At 46.3% G+C, this 25,493-nt stretch overlaps 1 protein-coding gene across 1 annotated transcript in view; it reads right to left on the bottom strand.

Annotated features, from left to right (window-relative positions):
* Positions 1-25,493, bottom strand: part of TMEFF1 (transmembrane protein with EGF like and two follistatin like domains 1) — a 712,972-nt gene that overhangs the window by 53,792 nt on the left and 633,687 nt on the right. The window contains exon 6 of the mRNA XM_086965347.1: positions 16,348-16,496. Coding sequence (XP_086821473.1) covers positions 16,348-16,496 — 149 coding nt within the window. The remainder of the gene's footprint in view (positions 1-16,347; positions 16,497-25,493) is intronic.

The raw sequence follows: 25,493 nt of genomic DNA, 5'->3' as shown, positions 1-25,493 counted from the left end.
GGGACAAGTGACAAGACCAAGGCCGAGATGCTTTGATGGAGCTGGCACATTTACATGGCCCTGGAAGTGCAGCGCTGCAGCCCCTGACACCAGCCGCTACATCGTGTTTTTGAGATTAGCGTGTGGAGGCTGCCTGCTGTTCAGAGTCGGGGCACAAGTGACGAGAGCAAGGCCGAGATGCTTTGATGGAGCTGGCACATTTACATGGCCCTGGAAATGCCGTGCCGCAGACCCCGACAACAGCCGCGTTTTTGAGATTAGCGGAGGGAGGCTGCCTGCTGTTCAGAGTCGGGGCACAAGTGACGAGACCAAGGCCGAGATGCTTTCATAGAGCTGGCACATTTATATAGCGCTGGAAGTGTAGCGCCGCAGCCCCTGATACCAACGGCGTGTTTGAGATTAGTAGAGGGAGGTTGCTTGCTGTTCAGAGTAGGGGCACAAGTGACGAGACCAAGCCCGAGATGCTTTGATTGAGCTGGCATATTTACATAGCGCTGGAAGTGTAGCGCCGCAGCCCCTGATACCAACTGCGTGTTTGAGATTAGTAGAGGGAGGTTGCTTGCTGTTCAGAGTCAGGGCACAAGTGACGAGACCAAGTCCGAGATGCTTTGATGGAGCTGGCATATTTACATGGCCCTAGAAGTGAAGCGCCGCAGCCCGCCAGCCCCTCAGCCCCTGTCACCAGCCGGTACATCGTTTTTTGGAGATTAGCGGAGGGAGGCTGCCTGCTGTTCAGAGTCGGGGCACAAGTGACGAGACCAAGGCCGATATGCTTTGATGGAGCTGGCACATTTAAATGGCCCTGGAAGTGCAGCGCCGCAGCCCCTGACACCAGACACGTTTTTTAGATTAGCGAAGGGAGGCTGCCTGCTGTTCAGAGTCGGGGCACAAGTGACGAGACCAAGGCCGAGATGCTTGGATGGCACTGGCACATTTACGTGGCCCTGGAAGTGCAGCGCCGCAGCCCCTGACACCAGCCGCTACATCGTGTTTTTGAGATTTCGGAGGGAGGCTGCCTGCTGTTCAGAGTCGGTCCACAAGTGCGAGACCAAGGCCTAGATGCTTTGATGGAGCTGGCACATTTACATGGCCCTGGAAGTGTAGTGCCGCAGCCCCTGACACCAGCCGCTACATCGTGTTTTTGAGATTAGCGTATGGAGGCTGCCTGCTGGTCAGAGTCGGGGCACAAGTGACAAGAGCAAGGCTGAGATGCTTTGATGGAGCTGGCACATTTACGTGGCCCTGGAAGTGCAGCTCCGCAGCTCCTGACACCAGCCGCTACATCGTGTTTTTGAGATTTCGGAGGGAGGCTGCCTGCTGTTCAGAGTCGGGGCACAAATGACGAGACCAAGGCCGAGATGCTTTGATGGAGCTGGCACATTTACATGGCGCTGGAAGTGCAGTGCCGCAGCCCCTGACACCAGCTGCATTTTTTAGATTAGCGGAGGGAGGCTGCCTGCTGTTCAGAGTCGGGGCACAGGCCGAGATGCTTTGATGGAGCTGGCACATTTACATGGCCCTGGAAGTGCAGCGCCGCAGCGAATGACACCAGCCACTACATTGTGTTTTTGAGATTAGCGGAGGGAGGCTGCCTGCTGTTCAGAGTCGGGGCACAGGCCGAGATGCTTTGATTGAGCTGGCACATTTACATGGCCCTGGAAGTGCAGCGCAGCAGCCCCTGACACCAGCCGCTACATTGTGTTTTTGAGATTAGCGGAGGGAGGCTGTCTGTTGTTCAGAGTCGGGGCACAAGTGATGAGAACAAGGCGGAGATGCTTTGATGGAGCTGGCACATTTACATGGCCCTGGAAATGCCGTGCCGCAGACCCTGACAACAGCCGCGTTTTTGAGATTAGTGGAGGGAGGCTGCTTGCTGTTCAGAGTCGGGGCACAAGTGACGAGACCAAGGCCGAGATGCTTTCATAGAGCTGGCACATTTACATAGCGCTGGAAGTGTAGCGCCGCAGCCCCTGATACCAACTGCGTGTTTGAGATTAGTAGAGGGAGGTTGCTTACTGTTCAGAGTAGGGGCACAAGTGACGAGACCAAGTCCGAGATGCTTTGATTGAGCTGGCATATTTACATAGCGCTGGAAGTGTAGCGCCGCAGCCCCTGATACCAACTGCGTGTTTGAGATTAGTAGAGGGAGGTTGCTTGCTGTTCAGAGTCGGGGCACAAGTGACGAGACCAAGTCCGAGATGCTTTGATGGAGCTGGCATATTTACATGGCCCTAGAAGTGAAGCGCCGCAGCCCGCCAGCCCCTCAGCCCCTGTCACCAGCCGGTACATCGTTTTTTTGAGATTAGCGGAGGGAGGCTGCCTGCTGTTCAGAGTCGGGGCACAAGTGACGAGACCAAGGCCGATATGCTTTGATGGAGCTGGCACATTTACATGGCCCTGGAAGTGCAGCGCCGCAGCCCCCGACACCATTCGAGTTTTTGAGATTAGCGGACGGAGGCTGTCTGCCCGCTGTTCAGAGTTGGGGCACAAGTGACGAGAGCAAGGCTGAGATGCTTTGATGGAGCTGGCACATTTACATGGTGCTGGAAGTGCAGCGCCGCAGCCCCTGACACCAGCCCCTACATCGTGTTTTTGAGATTAGCGGAAGGAGGCTGCCTGCTGTTCAGAGTCGGGGCACAGGCCGAGATGCTTTGATGGAGCTGGCACATTTACATGGCCCTGGAAGTGCAGCGCCGCAGCCAATGACACCAGCCACTACATCGTGTATTTGAGATTAGCGGAGGGAGGCTGCCTGCTGTTCAGAGTCGGGGCACAGGCCGAGATGCTTTGATTGAGCTGGCACATTTACATGGCCCTGGAAGTGCAGCGCAGCAGCCCCTGACACCAGCCGCTACATTGTGTTTTTGAGATTAGCGGAGGGAGGCTGTCTGTTGTTCAGAGTCGGGGCACAAGTGACGAGACCAAGGCGGAGATGCTTTGATGGAGCTGGAACATTTACATGGCCCTGGAAAAGCCGTGCCGCAGACCCTGACAACAGCCGCATTTTTGAGATTAGTGGAGGGAGGCTGCCTGCTGTTCAGAGTCGGGGCACAAGTGACGAGACCAAGGCCGAGATGCTTTCATAGAGCTGGCACATTTACATAGCGCTGGAAGTGTAGCGCCGCAGCCCCTGATACCAACTGCGTGTTTGAGATTAGTGCAGGGAGGTTGCTTGCTGTTCAGAGTCGGGGCACAAGTGACGAGACCAAGTCCGAGATGCTTTGATGGAGCTGGCATATTTACATGGCCCTAGAAGTGCAGCGCCGCAGCCCGCCAGCCCCTGTCACCAGCCGGTACATCGTTTTTTTGAGATTAGCGGAGGGAGGCTGCCTGCTGTTCAGAGTCGGGGCACAAGTGACGAGACCAAGGCCGAGATGCTTTGATGGAGCTGGCACATTTACATGGCCCTGGAAGTGCAGCGCCGCAGCCCCCGACACCAGCCGCGTTTTTGAGATTAGCGGACGGAGGCTGTCTGCCCGCTGTTCAGAGTTGGGGCACAAGTGACGAGAGCAAGGCTGAGATGCTTTGATGGAGCTGGCACATTTACATGGTGCTGGAAGTGCAGCGCCGCAGCCCCTGACACCAGCCCCTACATCGTGTTTTTGAGATTAGCGTATGGAGGCTGCCTGCTGTTCAGAGTCGGGGCACAAGTGACGAGAGCAAGGCTGAGATGCTTTGATGGAGCTGGCACATTTACATTGCACTGGAATTCCAGCGCCGCAGCCCCTGACACCAGTCGCTACATCGTGTTTATGAGATTAGCGGAGGGAGGCTGCCTGCTGTTCAGAGTCGGGCACATGTGACGAGACCAAGGCCGAGATGCTTTGATGGAGCTGGCACATTTACATGGCGCTGGAAGTGCAGCGCCGCAGCCTCTGACACCAGCCGCGTTTTTGAGATTAGCAGAGGGAGGTTGCCTGTTGTTCGGAGTCGGGGCACAAGTGACGAGACCATGGCCGAGATGCTTTGATGGTGCTGGCACATTTACATGGCCCTGGAAGTGCAGTGCCGCAGCCCCTGACACCAGCCGCTACATCGTGTTTTTGAGATTAGCCTATGGAGGCTGCTTGCTGTTCAGAGTCGGGGCACAAGTGACGAGAGCAAGGCCGAGATGCTTTGATGGAGCTGGCACATTTACATGGCCCTGGAAGTGCAGTGCTGCAGCCCCTGATACCAGCCGCTACATCGTGTTTTTGAGAATAGCGGAGGGAGGCTGCCTTCTGTTCAGAGTCGAGGCACAAGTGACGAGACCAAGGCCGAGATGCTTTGATGGAGCTGGCAGATTTAAATGGTGCTGGAAGTGCAGTGCCGCAGCCTCTGACTCCAGCCGCGTTTTTGAGATTAGCGGAGGGAGGCTGCCTGTTGTTCAGAGTCGGGGCACAAGTGACGAGACCATGGCCGTGATGCTTTGATGGTGCTGGCACATTTACATGGCCCTGGAAGTGCAGCGCCGCAGCCCCTGACACCAGCTGCTACATCGTGTTTTTGAGATTGGCGTATGGAGGCTGCCTGCTGTTCAGAGTCGGGCACAAGTGACGAGAGCAAGGCCGAGATGCTTCGATGGAGCTGGCAGATTTAAATGCTGCTGGAAGTGCAGCGCCTCAGCTTCTGACACCAGCCACGTTCTTGAGATTAGCGGAGGGAGGCTGCCTGTTGTTCAGAGTCGGGGAAAAAGTGAAGAGAGCAAGGCTGAGATGCATTGATGGAGCAGCCACATTTACATACCCTGGAAGTGCAGCGACCCAGCCCCTTACACCAGCCCCTACATTGTGTTTTTGAGATTAGCGTATGGAGGCTGCCTGCTGTTCAGAGTCGGGGCACATTTGACGAAAGCAAGGCCGAGATGCTTTGATGGAGCTGGCACATTTACATTGCCCTGGAAGTGCAGCGCTGCAGCCCCTGACACCAGCCGCTACATCGTGTTTTTGAGATTAGCGGAGGGAGGCTGCCGGCTGTTCAGAGTCGTGGCACAAGTGACGAGACCAAGGCCGAGATGCTTTGATGGAGCTGGCACATTTCCATGGCGCTGAAAGTGCAGCGCGGCAGCCTCTGACACCAGCCACGTTTTTGAGATTAGTGGAGGGAGGTTGCCTGTTGTTCAGAGTCGGGGGACAAGTGACAAGACCAAGGCCGAGATGCTTTGATGGAGCTGGCACATTTACATGGCCCTGGAAGTGCAGCGCTGCAGCCCCTGACACCAGCCGCTACATCGTGTTTTTGAGATTAGCGTGTGGAGGCTGCCTGCTGTTCAGAGTCGGGGCACAAGTGACGAGAGCAAGGCCGAGATGCTTTGATGGAGCTGGCACATTTACATGGCCCTGGAAGTGCAGCGCCGCAGCCCTTGATACCAGCCGCTACATCATGTTTTTGAGATTAGCGGAGGGAGGCTGCCTGCTGTTCAGAGTCGGGGCACAAGTGACAAGAGCAAGGCCGAGATGCTTTGATGGAGCTGGCACATTTACATGGCCCTGGAAGTGCAGCGCCGCAGCCCTTGATACCAGCCGCTACATCGTGTTTTTCAGATTAGCGGAGGGAGGCTGCCTGCTGTTCAGAGTCAGGGCACAAGTGACGAGACCAAGGGCGAGATGCTTTGATGGAGCTGGCACATTTACATGGCCCTGGAAGTGCAGCGCCAAAGCCCCAGACACCAGCCGCTATATCGTGTTTTTGAGATTAGCGTAGGGAGGCTGCCTGCTGTTCAAAGTCAGGGCACAAGTGACGAGACCAAGGCCTAGATGCTTTGATGGAGCTGGTACATTTACATGGCGCTGGAAGTGCAGCGCCGCAGCCTCTGACACAGCCGCGTTTTTGAGATTAGCAGAGGGAGGCTGCCTGTTGTTCAGAGTCGGGTACAAGTGACGAGACCGAGGGCGAGATGCTTTGATGGAGCTGGCACATTTACATAGCCCTGGAAGTGCAGCACCGCAGCCCCTGACACCAGCCACTACATTGTGTTTTTGAGCTTAGCGGAGGGAGGCTGCCTGCTGTTCAGAGTCGGGGCACAATTGACAAGACAAAGGCCGAGATGCTTTGATGGAGCTGGCACATTTAATTGGCCCTGGAAGTGCTGCGCCGCAGCCCCTGACACAAGCCGCGTTTTTGAGATTAGCGGAGGAAGGCTGCCTGTTGTTCAGAGTCGGGGCACAAGTGACGAGACCAAGGCCGAGATGCTTTGATGGAGCTGGCACATTTATATAGCCCTGGAAGTGCAGCGCTGCAGCCACTACCACTAGCCGCTACATCATGTTTTTTAGATTAGCGGAGGGAGGCTGCCTGCTGTTCAGAGTCGGGGCACAAGTGACGAGACCAAGGCAGAGATGCTTTGATGGACCTGGCACATTTACATGACCCTGCAGAGTGTGACAGCAGAGTGAGAGTGACAGCAGAGTGAGAGTGACAGCAGAGTGACAGACAGCTGAGTGAGAGTGACAGCAGATTGAGAGTGACAGCAGAGTGAGAGGGACAGCAGAGCGAGAGTGACAGCATGAGAGACAGCCGAGTTAGAGTGACAGCATGAGAGACAGCAGAGTAAGAGTGACAGCAGAGTGAGAGTGACAGCAGAGTGAGAGTGACATCAGAGTGAGAGTGACAGCAGAGTGAGCGAGATGGCAGAGTGAGAGACAGCAGAGTGAGAGTGACAGCAGAGTGAGGGTGACAGCAGAGTGAGAGTTACAGCATGAGAGACAGCAGAGTGAGAGTGACAGCATGAGAGACAGCAGAGTGAGTGACAGCAGAGTGAGAGTGACAGCAGAGTGAGAGTGACAGCATGAGAGACAGCAGAGTGAAAGTGACAGCAGAGTGAGTGTGACAGCAGGCAGAGTGAGAGTGACAGCAGAGTGAGAGACAGAAGAATGAGAGTGGCAGCACAGTGAGAGACAGAAAAATGAGAGTGGCAGCACAGTGAGTGACAGCAGAGTGAGAGTGACAGCAGAGTGAGAGTGACAGCAGTGTGAGATAGACTCAGCAGTGTGAGCGTTCCAGAGAGAGAAGGGTATGCTTGTGCGCCTACACGGTGCACTGACACACAGGAGCTAAAACAAAGAACAGCTGAACACATGCCTTGGGAGCTTCATGGCTCAACCAATCAAGCGCAACCTACTGTACGATTACAACACAGGCCAAAAGGCAGAGCTAGGTATTTTCACATTACGTAGGGTGAGCAGTGTGTGAGTGTGTAGGGTGAGCAGAGTGTGCAGGGTGAGCAGTGTGTGAGCATGCAGGGTGAGCAGTGTGTGAGCATGCAGGGTGAGCAGTGTATGAGTATGCAGGGTTAACAGTGTGTGAGCGTGCAGGGTGAACATTGTGTGAGTGTGTAGGGTGAGCAGTGTGTGGCTGTGCAGGGTGAACATTGTGTGAGTGTGTAGGGTGAGCAGTGTGTGAGTGTGCAGGGTGAGCAGTGTGAGAGTGTGAAGGGTGGGCATTGTGCGAGTGTGCAGGTTGAACATTGCTTGAGTGTGTAGGGTGAACATTGTGTGAGTGTGCAGGGTGAGCAGTGTGTGAGTGTGTAGGGTGAGCAGTGTGTGAGTGTGCAGGGTGAGCATTGTGTGAGTGTGCAGGTTGAACATTGCTTGAGTGTGTAGGGTGAACATTGTGTGAGTGTGCAGGGTGAGCAGTGTGTGAGTGTGCAGGGTGAGCAGTGTGAGAGTGTGAAGGGTGGGCATTGTGTGAGTGTGCAGGTTGAACATTGCTTGAGTGTGTAGGGTGAACAGTGTGTGAGTGTGCAGGGTGAGCAGTGTGTGAGTGTGTAGGGTGAGCAATGTGTGAGTGTGTAGGGGCAATGTGTGAGTGTGCAGGGTACGAAAACTCGAACTATGTCCACCACACACACACACATAACACCACACACATAACACCACACACATAAGACCACACACATAAGACCACACACACCACACACACAACACCACACCACAAACACACACCACACACACACACCACACACACAACACCACACACTCACCACCACACACTTACCACCACACACTCACCCCCACACACGCAACCACATACACACACAACCACACCATCAGTGCACACTTTCACCGGGCATAAACACCACCAGCCATCAGTGCACGCTTTCACTGGGCACAAACACCACCAGCCGTCAGTGCAGGCTTCCACCAGGCACACACCACCAGACGTCAGTGCACGCTTTCACCAAACACACACACACATACTACCAGCCATCAGTGCACGCTTTCACCAGGCACACACAACACCAGCCGTCAGTGCACGCTTTCACCAGGCACACACACCACCAGCCGTCATTGCACACTTTCACCAGGCACACACACCACCAGCCATCTGTGCATGCTTTTACCAGACACACACACCACCAGCCGTCAGTGCACGCTTCCACCAGGCACACACACCTCCAGCCAGCAGTGCATGCTTCCACCAGGCACACACACCTCCACCCATAAGTGCACAATTTCTACAGGCACACACACCACCAGCCATCAGTGCACACATCAATTGTTAACGCATCCACAATTAACTATTGTAGCAATCGCAGTATGGTGCACTTTACTTTTAAACATATTCATCTAAGGCACAGCATGCCACCATTGCTACAATTCCAATTCAACCCACATAATTCCACTACACACCACATGCATACACTCCATAACACATGGCTAAAAGACATTGCCATTTACAATGCCATTAGCTCTAACTCAAGTAAATCCGAGACCTATTGCATTTTAAATGCTTGTTTTTCTCTTACTGTTGAGCAAACCGTTGGCATTAAAATCCATTGCATCTCCTGGGAGAAAACCCCCTCTCAACCTGGTGAAAGTGGGTGACTGCCCGACCAATATTGCGCAGTAGACAACCAGAACGTAGGCATGACAAGCATTCTCAAAGCTTTTCAAGGTTATCATTATTCAGTTGAAAATAAAAGTCAACAGTGGGTGCTTGCAATGCTTAATTTGAGCCAGTGGTTGCCCTTAGGGGGCAATAATTCAACACAAAGGGGTGCTACAAGGGATTTGTTTTTGGATCATTCAGTCTTACTTCTGAGTTGTACCATAGTAACACTCAACTGTATCCACTGGATAACAGTATTTCTTTCGATGGATAAATGAATCAGTGGAAGGTCAGAAGAAAAGCAGAGCAGAGGGATTTTATGGTTTGAAAAAATCTTTACTGAAAACAAATTGTGGGAGATAAATGTACAAACTAATTATAGCAACAAATCGTGAACAAAGATTGGACACAATTTATCTATAGTTCATGACAAAACACATCAGCTCCTATTTAGTAAACAAAACATAACCCAAAATGATCAGTTAACTGTGGTTATGAATGTGTGTTGAAAAACAACATTAGTGGAGTTGATGGAGTGTCGACGTTTCGGTCTTGGTTGCAGATGTCAAAAAGACCATCATCAGGACGAGGATGTTTCAATTGCTAAAGCAAAAAACTCCCTATTTAAAACAATAAATACATATTAGTACACAAATTAATGTTTTAATTACATCCATAAATGAAACTAAAAACTCTGCAGTGATTAAAATACATTCAATGCCCGTAGGAACAAACACCTTCCAAGTATGTCCCACGCGATGTCTGATTATAGAAAAATCATTTTTCGGTCATTTAGAAAATGTGCTAATTTGTAATGTAGTACCATAAATCTGAGTCTTTTGTCAATCATTGCTAAAGCTAAATCATGTAGACATTGAATACATTCTTTAGATTGGCTTTATGGTTTCAGAGGACATTTATATAATGTTTAAAATATCAACAATTGCTTCTTGTTGTCACTATGACAGATTCAAGTCTGCATCTGTATTTAGAAGAGATTCAAAAAAACATTTCCATAAAAGGATGCTTATAGGAAAGAGTTACAGTAAATACAGTTTCAATTGGTATGGTTGACTTGTCATCCTGGTAACCTTTTTCAATGTTTCATTAATGTTGTAGTTCCTTAAAATGAGCACCCTTTGGTCGCATACATGATGTCAAAAGAAGTAATACCTTAGGGTGTGAAGCGGTGTGTCTCCTTTACTTGACTATCACCGAATTTTCTAATATTGTGTCAATAAAGTTCTGAAAGATGAATAGAATAAGTGCATTATATTTCTTATCAGGGAATGAATGGGGTATTTAGAGGGTTAGAAAACGGTGCATACCTTAAAGGAACATATTAAACGCGTTGGTCCGTGAATTGGAAAAACAATTAGTGTTCCGTGTGATCTCTGAAAAAATAATAGAATAATAGCCTGGTGTTGGTTCACATGGCCAGAATCAAATTATGAACGATATGTGGACACGTCACTATTAGTTGTTTGTAAAACATCGGGCACAGATTCCGATTCGGAAAACGAAATTGGCCCACAGAGAAACGTACAGGAACAACCGTCCACTTCCAGACAACCTTTTTTAGGACAGGGCCAAAGAGGTCAAGGCCAACCAGTCCGAGGCCAACAGAACCAATCTCGCAGACGATGGGGACGCAACAACTACACCCCGGGGTTCAGACGAACAAGGAACCAGTACTACGAGTGGTAGAAAATAATGTAAGTGTGCCAATTTTCAACCTTTCTTCGCACCTTTTGTCATCAGATGAAATATCTGTCCTCTCACATGGCCTATCATTTGTTCCTACACATAAAAATGAACTTTTCACAACAAAATTAGAGCTGTATAAGTTCTTTCGAGCGATACGTCTGAAGAATTTCTTCTCAGACAAGAACTCTACACAACCCATGAGTGTCACAGGCCTCTGTCCTATTTCAACTTTCTTCCCCACGAACAATATGGTAGCCAAAGAGATCATTACATTTGAAAATGTAGTGCTAACTGAAATAGAACACTTATTCAGAAATCCTAAATGGGTCCCCTTCAACCTCACCAAAACAGAACAACAGGCATTACTTTATCTCCAAACACTCCCAAATACCATCTTAAAACCAGCGGATAAAGGGGGTGGGATAGTGCTATGGGATGAGAAAGCATATGAGACAGAACTAGAGAAACAACTTTCAGTCACTTCCAACTACCAAAAACTATCTTGCAATCCCACTTCAAGGCTTGAACTTAAAATTCGTAACCTATCAGCATCAGGAGTCTTAGGTGGGTGGTTGAGTGAAAAAGAAGCAACTTTCCTCATTAACAAGGCTCCTACGGTCCCGGCAATCTATATATTGCCCAAGATACATAAAAACCAAACCAATCCCCCAGGTCGTCCTATAGTTTCAGGATGCAACTCTATCCTCAAACCGCTGGCACAATATGCCGACTTTTTCATTCGTCCATTTGCCACTGAGAATGAAAACTATATCAGGGACACCCTTTCAGTAATTAACAAGGTCGAAAATATCCCTTTTGACAGCAACAAAGAACTATTAGTATCAATGGACATTGAAAGTCTATACACAAACATCCCGCAAGAACAAGTTCTAAACATCCTGTTAATATTACTAGAAAACAGACTTAGACCTCACCAAGTACCATCTAATTTCATCATAGAGTGTCTTCGAATCCCACTGTGTGAAAATTTCTTTATTCATAAAAAAACTTTTTATCAACAGCTCAAAGGCGTAGCCATGGGCGCAGTTTTTGCACCTGACATTGCAAATATATATGTTTCAAACTTTGAAGATAGTTTCATCTATGATGTCAACAATCCTTTCGCAGACCAGCTTAAATGCTGGCTGCGTTACATAGATGATATCTTTTTCATCTGGCATGGCACTCCCTCAGAGCTTAGAAATTTCCACCAATGGATAAATTCTCTAAATTCCAACTTACAGTTTACTATGGTATCTAATAACCAAAGTATAGACTTTCTTGATATTTCAATAAAAGTCAATGAAGACAAAAAACTATATACCACTCTTTTTACCAAACCTACGGCTAAAAACACTCTTCTTAAATACAACAGCTGCCATCCACAAGCATTGCGCAATGGACTACCTTTCGGCCAATTCTTACGCTTGCGTAGGAATTGTACCAGAAGAATCGACTACTTTAAAGAAGCCCAAATACTAAAACTGAAATTGTTAGCCCGTGGTTACCCAAACAAATTACTAAAACAATCCCTCAAGAGGGCTTGGTACAATAACCGAGATTCCCTTCTACAAGTCAAAACCAAAATCAATGAACCTAAACTTGTATGCGTTACGACCTTCGGCACTTTGACTAACTCAATCAAAAAAGTCATCTCGAAACATTGGTCCTTACTCTCAGATCTCCCTGAGCTGGTCAACAAACCGATGTTTGCCTTTAAAAGGGGCAAAAATCTAAAAGACAGACTTGTACACGCTTACAAAAATAGAGACTCTGACTTAGTTGATAATATGCGACAACTTAGCCCCTTAGTAGGACATTTCAAGTGCAATCATTGCACGGCCTGCAATACCACCAACAACATAAAAAGTTTTGATCTTAACACCAAAAATTTCAAGCTCAAAAATTTCTCGAACTGCAATACAACCAACGTTGTTTACTGCATTGAATGCCCATGCGGACTGAAATATTTTGGCAAAACTACCCAACAAATCAAAAAGAGAATTCTGCAACACCAATCCAGAATTCGATGCCAAACAGAAAATGCTCCCCTTGTGGAACATTATGTCACCAAAAACCACAGTGAAAATGATCTTTGCTGGTGGGTAGTCGAAGTGGTAAAACCCACAATCAGACAACCAAATGTGGATCATTTACTGACTATAAAAGAACAACGTTGGATTTGTCTAGCTGATTCTGTAAAAAAAGGCCTTAACTCCTACACAGAGTGGCAAGCCCTAGCCTGCCTTAGCTAATCCGTAGGTAAAAATACATTCCCAAATGGACGCTAACCAATCAGTTAACCCTTGCCCATAGTTAACACCATCACTTAGACTGTTAGTATCTTGCACAGTTTTAATCTAATTGTTTTATAAAATTTTAATGTTCGTAATTTGTGTAAATGATTGACTTGTCATCCGCATTTCCTGGATAGAAATATTGATTTATATATCAGAGAACAAGTCTAACATCCTTTTAAACAGAGACAGACTCCTTGATTCACGAATTGTTTTCATTATCTGCCTGGCCCCTCACTCAATATGGCCGCCGACATATCCAGAATTCTCATTTCCGGGTCACGGAGAGTTCCTTAATACGCAAGGTTTTGATTAAAACTAAATTAATTTATCAAAACATAGTGCACCTATTCAGTCGAGCACTATGTGCCTTCAGAGTGCTAAAATACCAACACTTTCGCCGTATGTCGCTATGAGACAAATGAGTGTTAAACAACTTCCGGGTCATTGCATTTAAAACCCACAACAATTGACTCGGTCACTCTGATTGACCACGGAGCCAAGACACGTTGTTCCACGGAGGAAGGAGACGCTGTCCCTTCAAACCGGACCTTAAGAGAAGTAAGTGCGTAAGGACGCTTTGTTTGGAACTTATTAGCGCTAATAATTTAAATATGTCACCCGTTTTCACGTACTCTCTCGCTTTAGGCATAAATAATTATGCCTATTCAATGTACTCAAACAGCGAGCAAAACTTAATATAAACAAGCGCTGACTGCCGTAGTTCACTGATGTCCTGAACATCGGCGATATCAATTCAGATCGTCCACCAGCGTTATTTATTTTTCTAATAATGCTTTTAAAAATGTCTCGCTTTTCCGACATCCTCACGCAGTGAGCAAGACTTAACACAAGCAAGCGCTATCAGCCGCTTTTCACTGTTGTTTACATTATCTGTTGTAGTGTCCTAAAAAAATGACTCTCACATCCATGTATAAGACAGAGTATGCAATAAGAGTCAACATATAGTCTCCTAGCATAGTCATGTTAACAATAATATTCCGAGTCCACTTCTCAATAAATCACATAATTACATGAAGCATAATTACACATATTATTATATTTCAGATCATCAACAGTTTTAAATACCGTCCAACTCTTCCGTTGTGACAAATCTGTACCTCAGGAATCAAGAGAGACAGTATTCTTCTCCATTACTTGAAAGGTAGGCACTGTTTTACAAACAACTAATAGTGACGTGTCCACATATCGTTCATAATTTGATTCTGGCCATGTGAACCAACACCAGGCTATTATTCTATTATTTTTTCAGAGATCACACGGAACACTAATTGTTTTTCCAATTCACGGACCAACGCGTTTAATATGTTCCTTTAAGGTATGCACCGTTTTCTAACCCTCTAAATACCCCATTCATTCCCTGATAAGAAATATAATGCAGTTATTCTATTCATCTTTCAGAACTTTATTGACACAATATTAGAAAATTCGGTGATAGTCAAGTAAAGGAGACACACCGCTTCACACCCTAAGGTATTACTTCTTTTGACATCATGTATGCGATCAAAGGGTGCTCATTTTAAGGAACTACAACATTAATGAAACATTGAAAAAGGTTACCAGGATGACAAGTCAACCATACCAATTGAAACTGTATTTACTGTAACTCTTTCCTATAAGCATCCTTTTATGGAAATGTTTTTTTGAATCTCTTCTAAATACAGATGCAGACTTGAATCTGTCATAGTGACAACAAGAAGCAATTGTTGATATTTTAAACATTATATAAATGTCCTCTGAAACCATAAAGCCAATCTAAAGAATGTATTCAATGTCTACATGATTTAGCTTTAGCAATGATTGACAAAAGACTCAGATTTATGGTACTACATTACAAATTAGCACATTTTCTAAATGACCGAAAAATGATTTTTCTATAATCAGACATCGCGTGGGACATACTTGGAAGGTGTTTGTTCCTACGGGCATTGAATGTATTTTAATCACTGCAGAGTTTTTAGTTTCATTTATGGATGTAATTAAAACATTAATTTGTGTACTAATATGTATTTATTGTTTTAAATAGGGAGTTTTTTGCTTTAGCAATTGAAACATCCTCGTCCTGATGATGGTCTTTTTGATATCTGCAACCAAGACCGAAACGTCGACACTCCATCAACTCCACTAATGTTGTTTTTCAACACACATTCATAACCACAGTTAACTGATCATTTTGGGTTATGTTTTGTTTACTAAATAGGAGCTGATGTGTTTTGTCATGAACTATAGATAAATTGTGTCCAATCTTTGTTCATGATTTGTTGCTATAATTAGTTTGTACATTTATCTCCCACAATTTGTTTTCAGTAAAGATTTTTTCAAACCATAAAATCCCTCTGCTCTGCTTTTCTTCTGACCTTCCACTGATTCATTTATCCATCGAAAGAAATACTGTTATCCAGTGGATACAGTTGAGTGTTACTATGGTACAACTCAGAAGTAAGACTGAATGATCCAAAAACAAATCCCTTGTAGCACCCCTTTGTGTTGAATTATACGTTGCCCAAGCCTACAAGGGTTTATTGGGTTTCCCCTGCTTACAACCTTAGGGGGCAATGGCACTTATTCTTGGGGACCAGCACATATTTTTCTGCATCAGATAGGGAGGGAAAAACACACTGATAGGAAATACAGAAAAAGATAAAGATGGCAAAACCGTAATGTAGAGAGAAATCAGGACCTTGCAAGAGTGAGAAAAAGGAGCAAGGAGTGTCTGGCAGTGGATTAAAGACTACCGGCCTTGGTATGTGGCGCTTTGAGGACTAATTGCACCATTGTTTTTAAAGTCGACGGCATTTTGAGTCCAATAAAAATGGCGGGATTATCATTAGGACTCAGGGGGATACAGTGAGCCTGCGAGAGAGATTATGAAAGGTAATGCAGTTGCTAAAGGAGGGTGTCCCTGGTGACAAGCTTCAGGAGCAGTGAGGCCAGGAATAGTCTAAGCTGGAAATATGCTGACTACCCACAGGGGGCTCCAAACAGCCTGTGGTCAGGGTCTCAAGGTTGCGTGCCAGATTCCTTCACTTGGTTGAATCAGTTCAAAAATGGAGATTCACTAGTAGCACTGACTGGCAGCAGGGAGTCCTTTCAGGACAATGAGTTCTCTAAGGAACTACTTTGAGAAATCATTGTCATTTATTGGGATCTAAACACCATCAGTTTTAAAAACATGGACCCAATTTGATTGATGCAAATTTGTTGTAAAGGGCCATGCTGTTCTTGTGTATGTTGATACACTTGTTGATCATGATTTATCACTTGAGTATATCACCTCTACAGAGATCACCAAACACATTTATTTTGCACCAACATTCACTGCGCCGCTATGTGTCTTGAAATTGTGTTTCATAAACTCCTTTGAATATATTTTATTTGCCATTTGTTTTTTCGCATCTAAAGTTTTGTTACTATGGACCAGTGTGTTGTTTGCTAAAGTGTTAATGTAACAGGCCTATTGGCAATGAACTATTGGCTATGCCAGTGCTTCTGAGATATATACATGATACTTTACCTGTGCATTTCCCGAGATGTTTCACTTCAATATGTTCTTGTCTCAAGCATGATGCTTCTCGCACAAGGCATGGATTGTTGTAAGAACTCCCATCCGAAGCACAGACTGGATTTAAGTTGTGTCCACTGCAGTCTATGTTGCACACACATCTGGCAATGGAAAGATACGTTTATTGGCACTTTGTAAACATGAGAAATGAAGGTTTTTATTTTTTGCATGAAAAATGAACAAAATGCCACAGAGATGTTCTTACAATTGTAAAAGTCCATATGAAAAACTGAAGTAAATATTAGTTCTAATTTTCTGAATTTTTCCAGTTATTCACTTTGATACCCAGGATGATTTATTTACATCGTCAAAAGACTGAAAGCTAATGTAAGTTAGAACTTGTACCAAAAGCAAGTTATGTGATTTACTGAAATTCATACCAGAGTTTTATTTAAAGAGACCAGGCAGCGCAGCTTGTGCCAGGAGACTGTACACCAGGTTCCTTATTGCATGAAGTGCTTTGTGGGCACAGGTGTGTGTGCTTACTTTCTGAGACCCAGGAGATCTTTTGTTTTACAGGAGGGGTCGCAGATCCTTATGCGGCCCATTCTGTAGTACAGTTTCTGCCAGCGCACAGGTAGTACTAACCTTATCCTAAAAGGACATTCTTCCATTTGCATGTTGATATATCACCGTGCAATTGAGAAAAGCGCTTTGTCTCTGCGCCTGTGCCATATCATGGAGACGGGTGAGGAGGCAAAGAGGCTGTATCGAAATGCACTGACTGTGCCAGAAAGAGGTTGCAAAATCAGAGCACCTCCTGAAGGGAAACCCATGCAAGAAAGTCCCATGGACCTGACAGAAATTCCCCTGCTAATGTAAAATTGATACTTGTATAGCGCACTACTCACCCGCAAGGGCCTCAAGGCGCTTGTACGAATACCGCTGTGGAACCCATCCTGGCTTTCCCTGTGAGGCGTCCACTCCTGGGCACCCCCAAGGTGGAGGCCAGGCATCCTTAGCGTTGTAGGGGTAGTTGTGGAGATTAAGCGAGCTATTGCCCAGAGTTGCAGAGTGGGACTCCATGATTGGAATAGGCACCGAGGCGAGAATTATCGAGTCCGTGGACACTTGGGCTCAGACCCTGCCACGTCGGGAATTGAACCCTGGTCCCAGGACTGACCTCTGCATCAGGGTCTGCCGCTCTAACCATTGAGCTACACTTCTCCACTGCTCCACAATGGGTGCAATCACTCTCTGAACCCACCTACAGGGGTATCTCTGTTCCCCTTTAAAGTGCAGGCTGGGTGTCACATGCACTGTGAAAGAGTGCTGCCTAGCTAACACTGTCCATGTTTGCACCAAGCGCACCAAGCGCACCCTGTCAAAGGTGCACAGCAGCACCAACAGAGGCAGTGCACCCTCTTTATGATACGACCCCAGGGGTTATACTACCCAGGTGCCATGGGGATGCAACGGGTGCTTGTACGCATTTTGTATACCCCAGGCATGTCCATACCACAGAAGGGACCAAAGACACGTTTGCTGCCCTTTTTGTAATGCTGGTTGCACAATTTGAACCTGCACAATCTCAAGGGTGTGGTCCCTCATTTGGATGGGAGTGTGGCCCTCATTTGGGTGGAGATGTGCCCCAAAGAAATGGGGGAACATCTTTTTCACATGTGCGGCATCACCAAACAGGCTCATGGGCCCTCTGTCTGGGTGCCATCTTTGAAGTGGTGCACATTTACTGCATTCCCGAGGCTGCTATTGGGGAGGAGGAAAGGGGAACCCCTCGAGGCATCCCCTGCAGGCAGGTGCAGTCTCACAGAGCTCTAGCCTGGATATGGGATCCTTTCTCTCCGCTGTCAGACTGGCCACTGGCAGTGAGAAGCAAAGCAGTGTTTTCAAAATGCAGCTCCACCTATCCATGCTGTGCTCTTCCCAAGACAAGTATCAGCTCAGGAGTTTGTCCTTGCATTGGGAGGAGCTCTTTTTCTCTGCAAACCAGCACCCAGTCCTTGTACGTGCTGGGCACATCCAATGAAGTTGTACCCAACAGAGACATGGCCTGTTCATTGGGTTAGCGTAATACAGCTGCAGACCTCTCTACATAGTAGGTGGTGCTCCATACTGTAGAGAATAAAATTTAATAGACCAATTTTATAAAAGGTTAAAATCACGCAAACAGCGATTTGAAAATATGAGCATCATTGTATTTGCTTGCATTCTGTACAAGTATTTCTTTATCACTTATCGAGAATATAAAAGTTGGAATGGTTACTTAGACAACAGCAGATTGGTTGCCATTTATGATTGCCCTACAACTGCTGAAAAGCTCTGTCTGCCTTGCTCCCTGACACCTAAGTGGAAAGAATTCCTGATGGACTCCAACTGTCGGGACATTTAATACAGTAAGGTGGTCCAAACATGGTCCTCTTTACGATAGTCAAGGGCTTGTGCCTCCTGAACACCCACATAAAAGTTGTCCCCAACTTCCCCCCCCCAGTTTTTTCTGCCCCTCCTGGGGGAAAGGTGGGGAGAACGGGGTAGAAAGACCACTAGTCACTAGGGATTACATTTTTTTATAAACATTTGAGGATGGGGAATTCCCACCAGGGCATGGCCATGCCCCCTACCCAAATAAATATGGGTACAGTCTTTCTGCCCTCCTCAGGGGAGCAGAAGGGGTAATTATCTGCTCCTCTGGGAGGGCAGAAAGCCCACTAGACCCCTGGGCATTTTTTTTAATATAGGGGTGGGGGATGCTCAGCATGGTCATGCCCTCTCCACAAGTAAATCGGGCAGCAGTCTTTCTGACCTCACTGGGTGGGCAGATGGGGGTATTTACCCCCATCTGTCCCTCGGGGCAGAAAGTCTACCAGATGCCTGGGAAAGGTTTTTATTTTTAATATAGAGGTGGGGCCTCCCACTATGGGCATGGTTGTGCTCCTAAACCAACTAAATGAAACAACAATATTTCTGTTCCCACCTGGAACAGCAGCAGGCAAGGTTTGGAACCAATTTTCTGCAGTAAGGCTTCCTGCCTTGGAAGGCCATCCTGGCCTGGGAGAGGTGTGAAGCCCCTCCACCAAGAGCAAGTTTTTTTCCTGGCCTCTAAGAGCACTGGCCCTAACCCCATAAGGTCAGAAACATGTCTGGTGGTGGCAGGCTGGCTAAGACTAGTAAGAGACCACAGAAGTGCTTGGTAGGTTTTCAGGGGACCCTCTAATGGGTCTCCTGAGTGCATTTATTAATAAATCCAACACTGGCATCAGTGAGGAATTATTAAGATGAGATGTTTGGTAACAACAATCTTAGGGTCCAGTGAATCCATCATTGAGTACCCCAGGGGTACCATTTACTAGAGACTTACATGGGTGGCTAAAGTTGTGCCAATGGTGGTACAGTTTGGGGTAAGCGATCTCGCACTGGGAACCTAACTAGCAGGGCCTGCATGCACTTCCAAGTCAAAACCACATAATACTTCAAGCAAAACGTGGGTGCTAACCATGTCAAAAGAGGCACTTTCCTGCAACCACTCTCACCCCTAAAATCTCAACAGTCTTTCTGCTCCCCTGCGGGCTAAAGCACCCATCCCAATGTTGGGTGGTGTTTTAACATATGGGCTAGGGGAGTATGGCTTACTCCCAATATTGTCCAACTTGCAATGGTGAACGGCTGCACTTTTTAGGCTTGGGTAGGCTTCCACCTGGAAAACCTACCAGACCCAGACAGTTCTGAAAACTAGACATCCAAAGGAGTCCAGGGTGATGTGTTTCACATGCATCCCACACCATTTTCTTACCCATATTGTCCCGCAAACCTCAAACTTTGACTAAAAACACACATTTCCACACATTTCTGTGAAGAAAACATCTGGAATCTATGGGGAGTCGAACATTTCCTCCCACACAGCATTCACCCAAGTCTGTCAATGAAAATGGTACCTCGCATGTGTGGGTGGACACAAAAACCTTGACACACAAGGCCCTAAAGTGCTAAGTGGAGAGATCAGCAATAGAGGTAGCTGCAGGATGTGGGGCCGTCCTCAGCTGCCTCCTAGGGAAGTCTACCAAACACAGACAGTTTTTTAAACTAGACAACCAGGGGATTCCAAGGTGGTGTGCCTTCCATGAATCCCACAAGGTCCTATTACCCACAATGCCCTACAAATCTAAAACTATTCCTGAAATTATGTACTTTTCTTACATGTCTATGATGCAAACTTCTGGAATCCATTGGAATCTACGTAATTCCTACCACCCAGATTTGACGCACTTGAGCAAATAAAAATGCATACCACTTGTGTGCTGGGCCTAGTGCCCGTGACAGGAATGGATCAAAGTGAGGTAAATGGGAGTCTCCTTGCAAGGTACCATTTTCATTGGAAGTCATCTGGGAGCATAGCATAGTACACCACTTGTTATTACCAACTGGATTTTGCTGCACGTGGGCCTTCCAAATATAACCCAGAGTGCATGAAAGAACACATTTTGAAAAATCCCTTCTAAATCATATGCTAGTATAGGTACCCACAAAATCAGAGGTGTAGAAATAACCACTGCCCCTAAACTCCATATTTTCTGCCCATTTCAGAAATACATAGGTTTCCTTGATACCCATTTTTCACTCTACATATTTCACCATATGAATCGGTCTGCGCTCGGTAGGGTACACAATGAAAAACCATTGTACGTTAAAGCTAAGTTGTTAGCTCCGGGTACCTCCAGTTTTTGAAGAACCTACAAATCCTACATATCCCCACAACCAGAAGGTTCTAGCGGATGTAGTGCTATATAATTTTTGCAAATTGCCAATTGTGATAAAAAGTTCCAGATGAAAAAGTTGTCACAAATGGCTGTTTTTCCAACTCATTTTCAAGATTTCTTTATTTCAATAGTTAGTTTCTTTGTGAAAACCTTGAGGGATGTACACATATGGCCCTTGTTGAATTCAGACTTTCGGAAGTCTATAGCTTTATTGGATCACTCATGTGTTTCACACTGCTTTCTACCCCAAACAAAGTAGGCTGAGAACACAGCAAATATGAAAAATGAGCTACCGCTTTGAAAAATGCCCAAACTGTTGAAAAATATAATTTTTTTAGGTTTCGCCTGGCGTGTTCGCGCAGGCGAAATCTTTTGTTTAGCAGTACGGGGCTTTGTCCCGCCTGTCTCTTCCATTGGCTAGCTCCATAAATGGAGGCTAGCCATTGGAAGAGAGATCTGTCCGTTATTCTCGGAGCAGATTCGTGGGCGTTCCGCAGATTTTTTTCTCATTCCGCCCCTTTTAGAACGTCATGCGGCGGTGGGTGTTTTTTTTTTCTTTCTCTGGCATGTTTTGGTCATTTCCACCGTGTCTCCAAGGAGTGCTGCTCGCTGTCCGGCAAGCAGAGCTCGGCCGAGAGCGACGCCTGGGTGCTGCAAAGTCTTTATTGTAAAGTGTGACGGGACTGTCTGTAGGTCGTGCCTTGCCAAATTCACTACTACGAGGCTTTCAGAGCGTGTGCCCGCTCGGGCGTAGATAAGCTGGTGAGATGGCGTTTTGTCTTAGGCTCATTACAATACGGGGCCCTCCGGCGGTGACGGCTCGCCAGGGTGCCTGCTTTGAAGTAGGTCGAACTACTTTGTGCTATCATTCGTACCGGCATGCCAGCGTCCCTGGGAGGTGGTTGGGGAAGGGAAGGGTACTTCGCCCGTCCCGTTTGCTGCATTATTTTGTGTGACGCAAGTCTTTATTGTAAAGTGTGACGGGACTGTCTGTCGGTCGTGCCTTGCCAAATTCATTACTCTGAAGCTTTCAGAGCATGTGCCCGCTCGGGCGTAGATAAGCTGGTGAGATGGCGCGAGTTCGAAGGATGGTTCCTTGGGGGCGCGTGTGTGTGGAGGGGAGTTTGGATTATAAATAAGTAATTGCTGTGCATAATGGATAACAAATAAATAAACTGTGAGATGCAAGTCTTTATTGTAAAGTGTGACGGGACTGTCTGTAGGTCGTGCCTTGCCAAATTCACTACTACGAGACTTTCAGAGCATGTGCCTGCTCGGGCGTAGATAAGCTGGTGAGATGGCGTTTTGTCTTAGGCTCATTACAATACGGGGCCTTCCGGCAGCGGCGACGGCTCACCAGGGTGCCTGCTTTGAAGTAGGTCGAACTAATTCGTGCTATCATTCGTCCCGGCATGCCAGCGTACCTGGGAGGTGGTTGGGGAAGGGAAGGGTTCTTCGCCCGTCCCGTTTGCTGCATTATTTTGTGCGTTAGCGTGAAGTCTAGTGCGGACAGTCACCAGGCACCACTTGCCTGGCCTCGCGAAAATTAAAGACGGGCGAATTCATTTTCACTGTACTTGGCGCGACTTGAAATCAATTTGTACATTTAATCTGGAAGTAGGCATACGCATCCACTGTGTTGCTCCAAAATCTGTTACCTCCCTTCTACAAAAGTGTGCCAGCTTCGTAGACAATTCTGTATCCTGTTCTAATGGCATGTTTACCTAACTGCTGCTGCTACAGTACAGTGTGTACTTTATTTCTGTAGCTTCGGGAAAAAAGTCTGATTGTCAAACAGGGAGGAGGGGGGGAAGGGGGGAAAGGAAACCGGTGAACCAGCACCAAGCTCTAAAGGATCTCTCTTAACCCACTATGAAGTGTCGCTTTTCTGATACAGGTAAACACGAATTCCCCGGGAGGAGACCTCTGTATGAAATCGGTGTTTCAGAAGACGTAAAGCTTTGCCGATTGCCAAACGCTGTAATACTTACTTGGTGGCTGGGGGGGTGGCTGCCCCCAAATCCACTCACGCGAATAAAGGAAATACTTCCTTTCTGTACAAATGGGTAACCTGCAGTGAAAAGAGAATCGTGGTGGCTCTGTCGTATTTGTCCTGCAAGGCAAGATACCTATAAATAGTCAAATCTAAACGCTGACGGATGGTAACTAGTCCTAAGCGAGTTCTGCTCGCACTCACGCTGCTTCCCAAGGAGATCCCCGCCTATTTTCATGTCTAGCCTACAAGACAGACCAAGCTACTAAGGACCGACTGTTAACAGCTGCGAGGCACAGTGTGTGCTTATAGTGGGCTTATAACCTGCCCATCAGTTACCACTGGATGGCTTTATTGTCACCCATTTGCTTGCTTCTTATTCGTTAGCTTGTCTGGGCTTGCCTTCTTCTTCTGTGAATGTCCTTCCCCTGAATGTGTGTGTGTGTGTGTGTGTGTGGCTGGGTGTGTGTGGCTCTGTGTGTGGGGGCTCTGTGTGTGGGTGGGGCTCTGTGTGTGGGGGGGCTCTATGTGTGTGTAGGTGTGGGTCTGTGTGTTTGTGTGTGGCATTTGCGAGAGATTAAGCTATTGGCATTGTAAATGACAATGCCATTTATTTATCTGTTTTCAAAACCAACAGATAAATGACAATTTTGTCATTTACAATGCCAATAGCTCTAACTTTTGCAAAGGCGAAACCGTTGCATTGTAAATGCATGTTTATATTCAGCTCTGTATGTTACTCAAAGCTGTGAAAACAGTGACTTTAGCATAGCAAAGCGCCCATTGATGCCATTTTTAGGGGACAAAACAACACTTCAATCAAGAGCACATTTTTCCTATTTTTCCCCCAAAACTCAAAATGCAGCTATATTTTGCCTATTTTCTCAGTCCCCTTTAGGGGACTCAACAAATGATGGATACCTTTAGAAACCCCAGGATGTTGGAAAAAAGGATGCATTTGGGGTGTGGATACCTTATATGGAAAAAAGTTATGCAGCCCTAAGCGCAAACTACCCCAAATAGCTAAAAAAAAAAGGGGCTCTGCGCTGGAGGGGGGGATGTTGAGGCCCGGAGGCCAAGCAGTTATGGGGTTAATACACATCACTGGCATTCGTGCGTACTACGGTAACTATTCCAAAATACATAACAAGAGAGCTATTGATGTAAGGAGATTTTGCATCGAGAGCACTAATGCAGTATGTAACAAATTAATCTGACCAACACATTTCAAGCTTTGTATGAAAAATAATCACTGTAGCCTGAGTCATACTATCACTTGTCTAATTAACATTTTGCACCTATTTTGTCCTATTTGTTCAAATCTTAAAACGCCTACAGTAGAGTTGTGTTTTTAATTTGATGGGTGATTCCTCTGATGTGAATGTTGTACCAAAAGCATTGTGACAACATTCCGATACTTGAAACATTGTGCCATTGTTTCAACTAAACACTACTAATTTATTTTTATATTTAATAAACCTAACAACTTTTCTCTGTACTTTACCATATGGGGACCTCCACCTACATCTGACAAGTTACAAGTATTAGCTTTACACTCTTAAAGTAGCTCTAAGCCATAAATTCAGGGTGTGAGGACATGTAAGCCTTCACTGTTGATAAATGGACTAAAGCAGTAAAGTTACTCAAAAGTGTAAGATTGAACTTACATGAGTCGGTTCACTCCTGCGTACGTTTACGTTTGTAAATAGCCCACCCTATATCTTTTTCATAGAAGTGCAAAACAAGAAATATTGGTTTTTTTAGAAAGTAACTTTCTGAAACTCTTTTTTTTAGTCAATGACTGTTCTGGAAAAAGAATCTGTAAAATTGACGGAAAAAATTAATACTTGGATGCAGGGCGTTTTTAAAATGTTGTGAACTTCCAATGTGAATAAAATTCAATTCAACATGATATCAATAGGGTAAATATGAAAAACAATTTGAAAATGGTAGTGAAGTTGAAGTACAGTATAAAAATGGAAGAGGATTCAATGCTTTAAAAAAAGACGGGTTGTGGCCATCTGTTTTTATATCTCTGTTAACCTGTATAGGAAGCAAAGGGATTACTGGACAATGAAGAGAGGGACAGGAAAATGGCAATAAAGAAAACAGATAAGGCGGAAAGAGGCATGAACGATGGTGGGGGTGGGGTGCAAGTGATACAAGGCTATTTGTAGTCATGAGAAAGCTAAAAGGAGATGGTGATAGATGAAGGAGGGGGTTAAAGGCTGAGCACTGTAGCAAGATGGATGGAGAGATGGAACACCAAACCCAGCAATTCAGGGTTTCGAGAGAGGCCGGGGATTATAAAGATACGTTTCCTCCCACAAGGCAACAAAAAGGATTTATACATTGTAGTGGGAAAATAGCAGGGATATATTTAAGATACATCA

Source organism: Lissotriton vulgaris, chromosome 4_1 (genome assembly GCF_964263255.1).
Source record: "Lissotriton vulgaris chromosome 4_1, aLisVul1.2, whole genome shotgun sequence".
Lineage (NCBI taxonomy): Eukaryota > Metazoa > Chordata > Amphibia > Caudata > Salamandridae > Lissotriton > Lissotriton vulgaris.
This window is presented reverse-complemented; position numbering and strand designations above follow the sequence as displayed.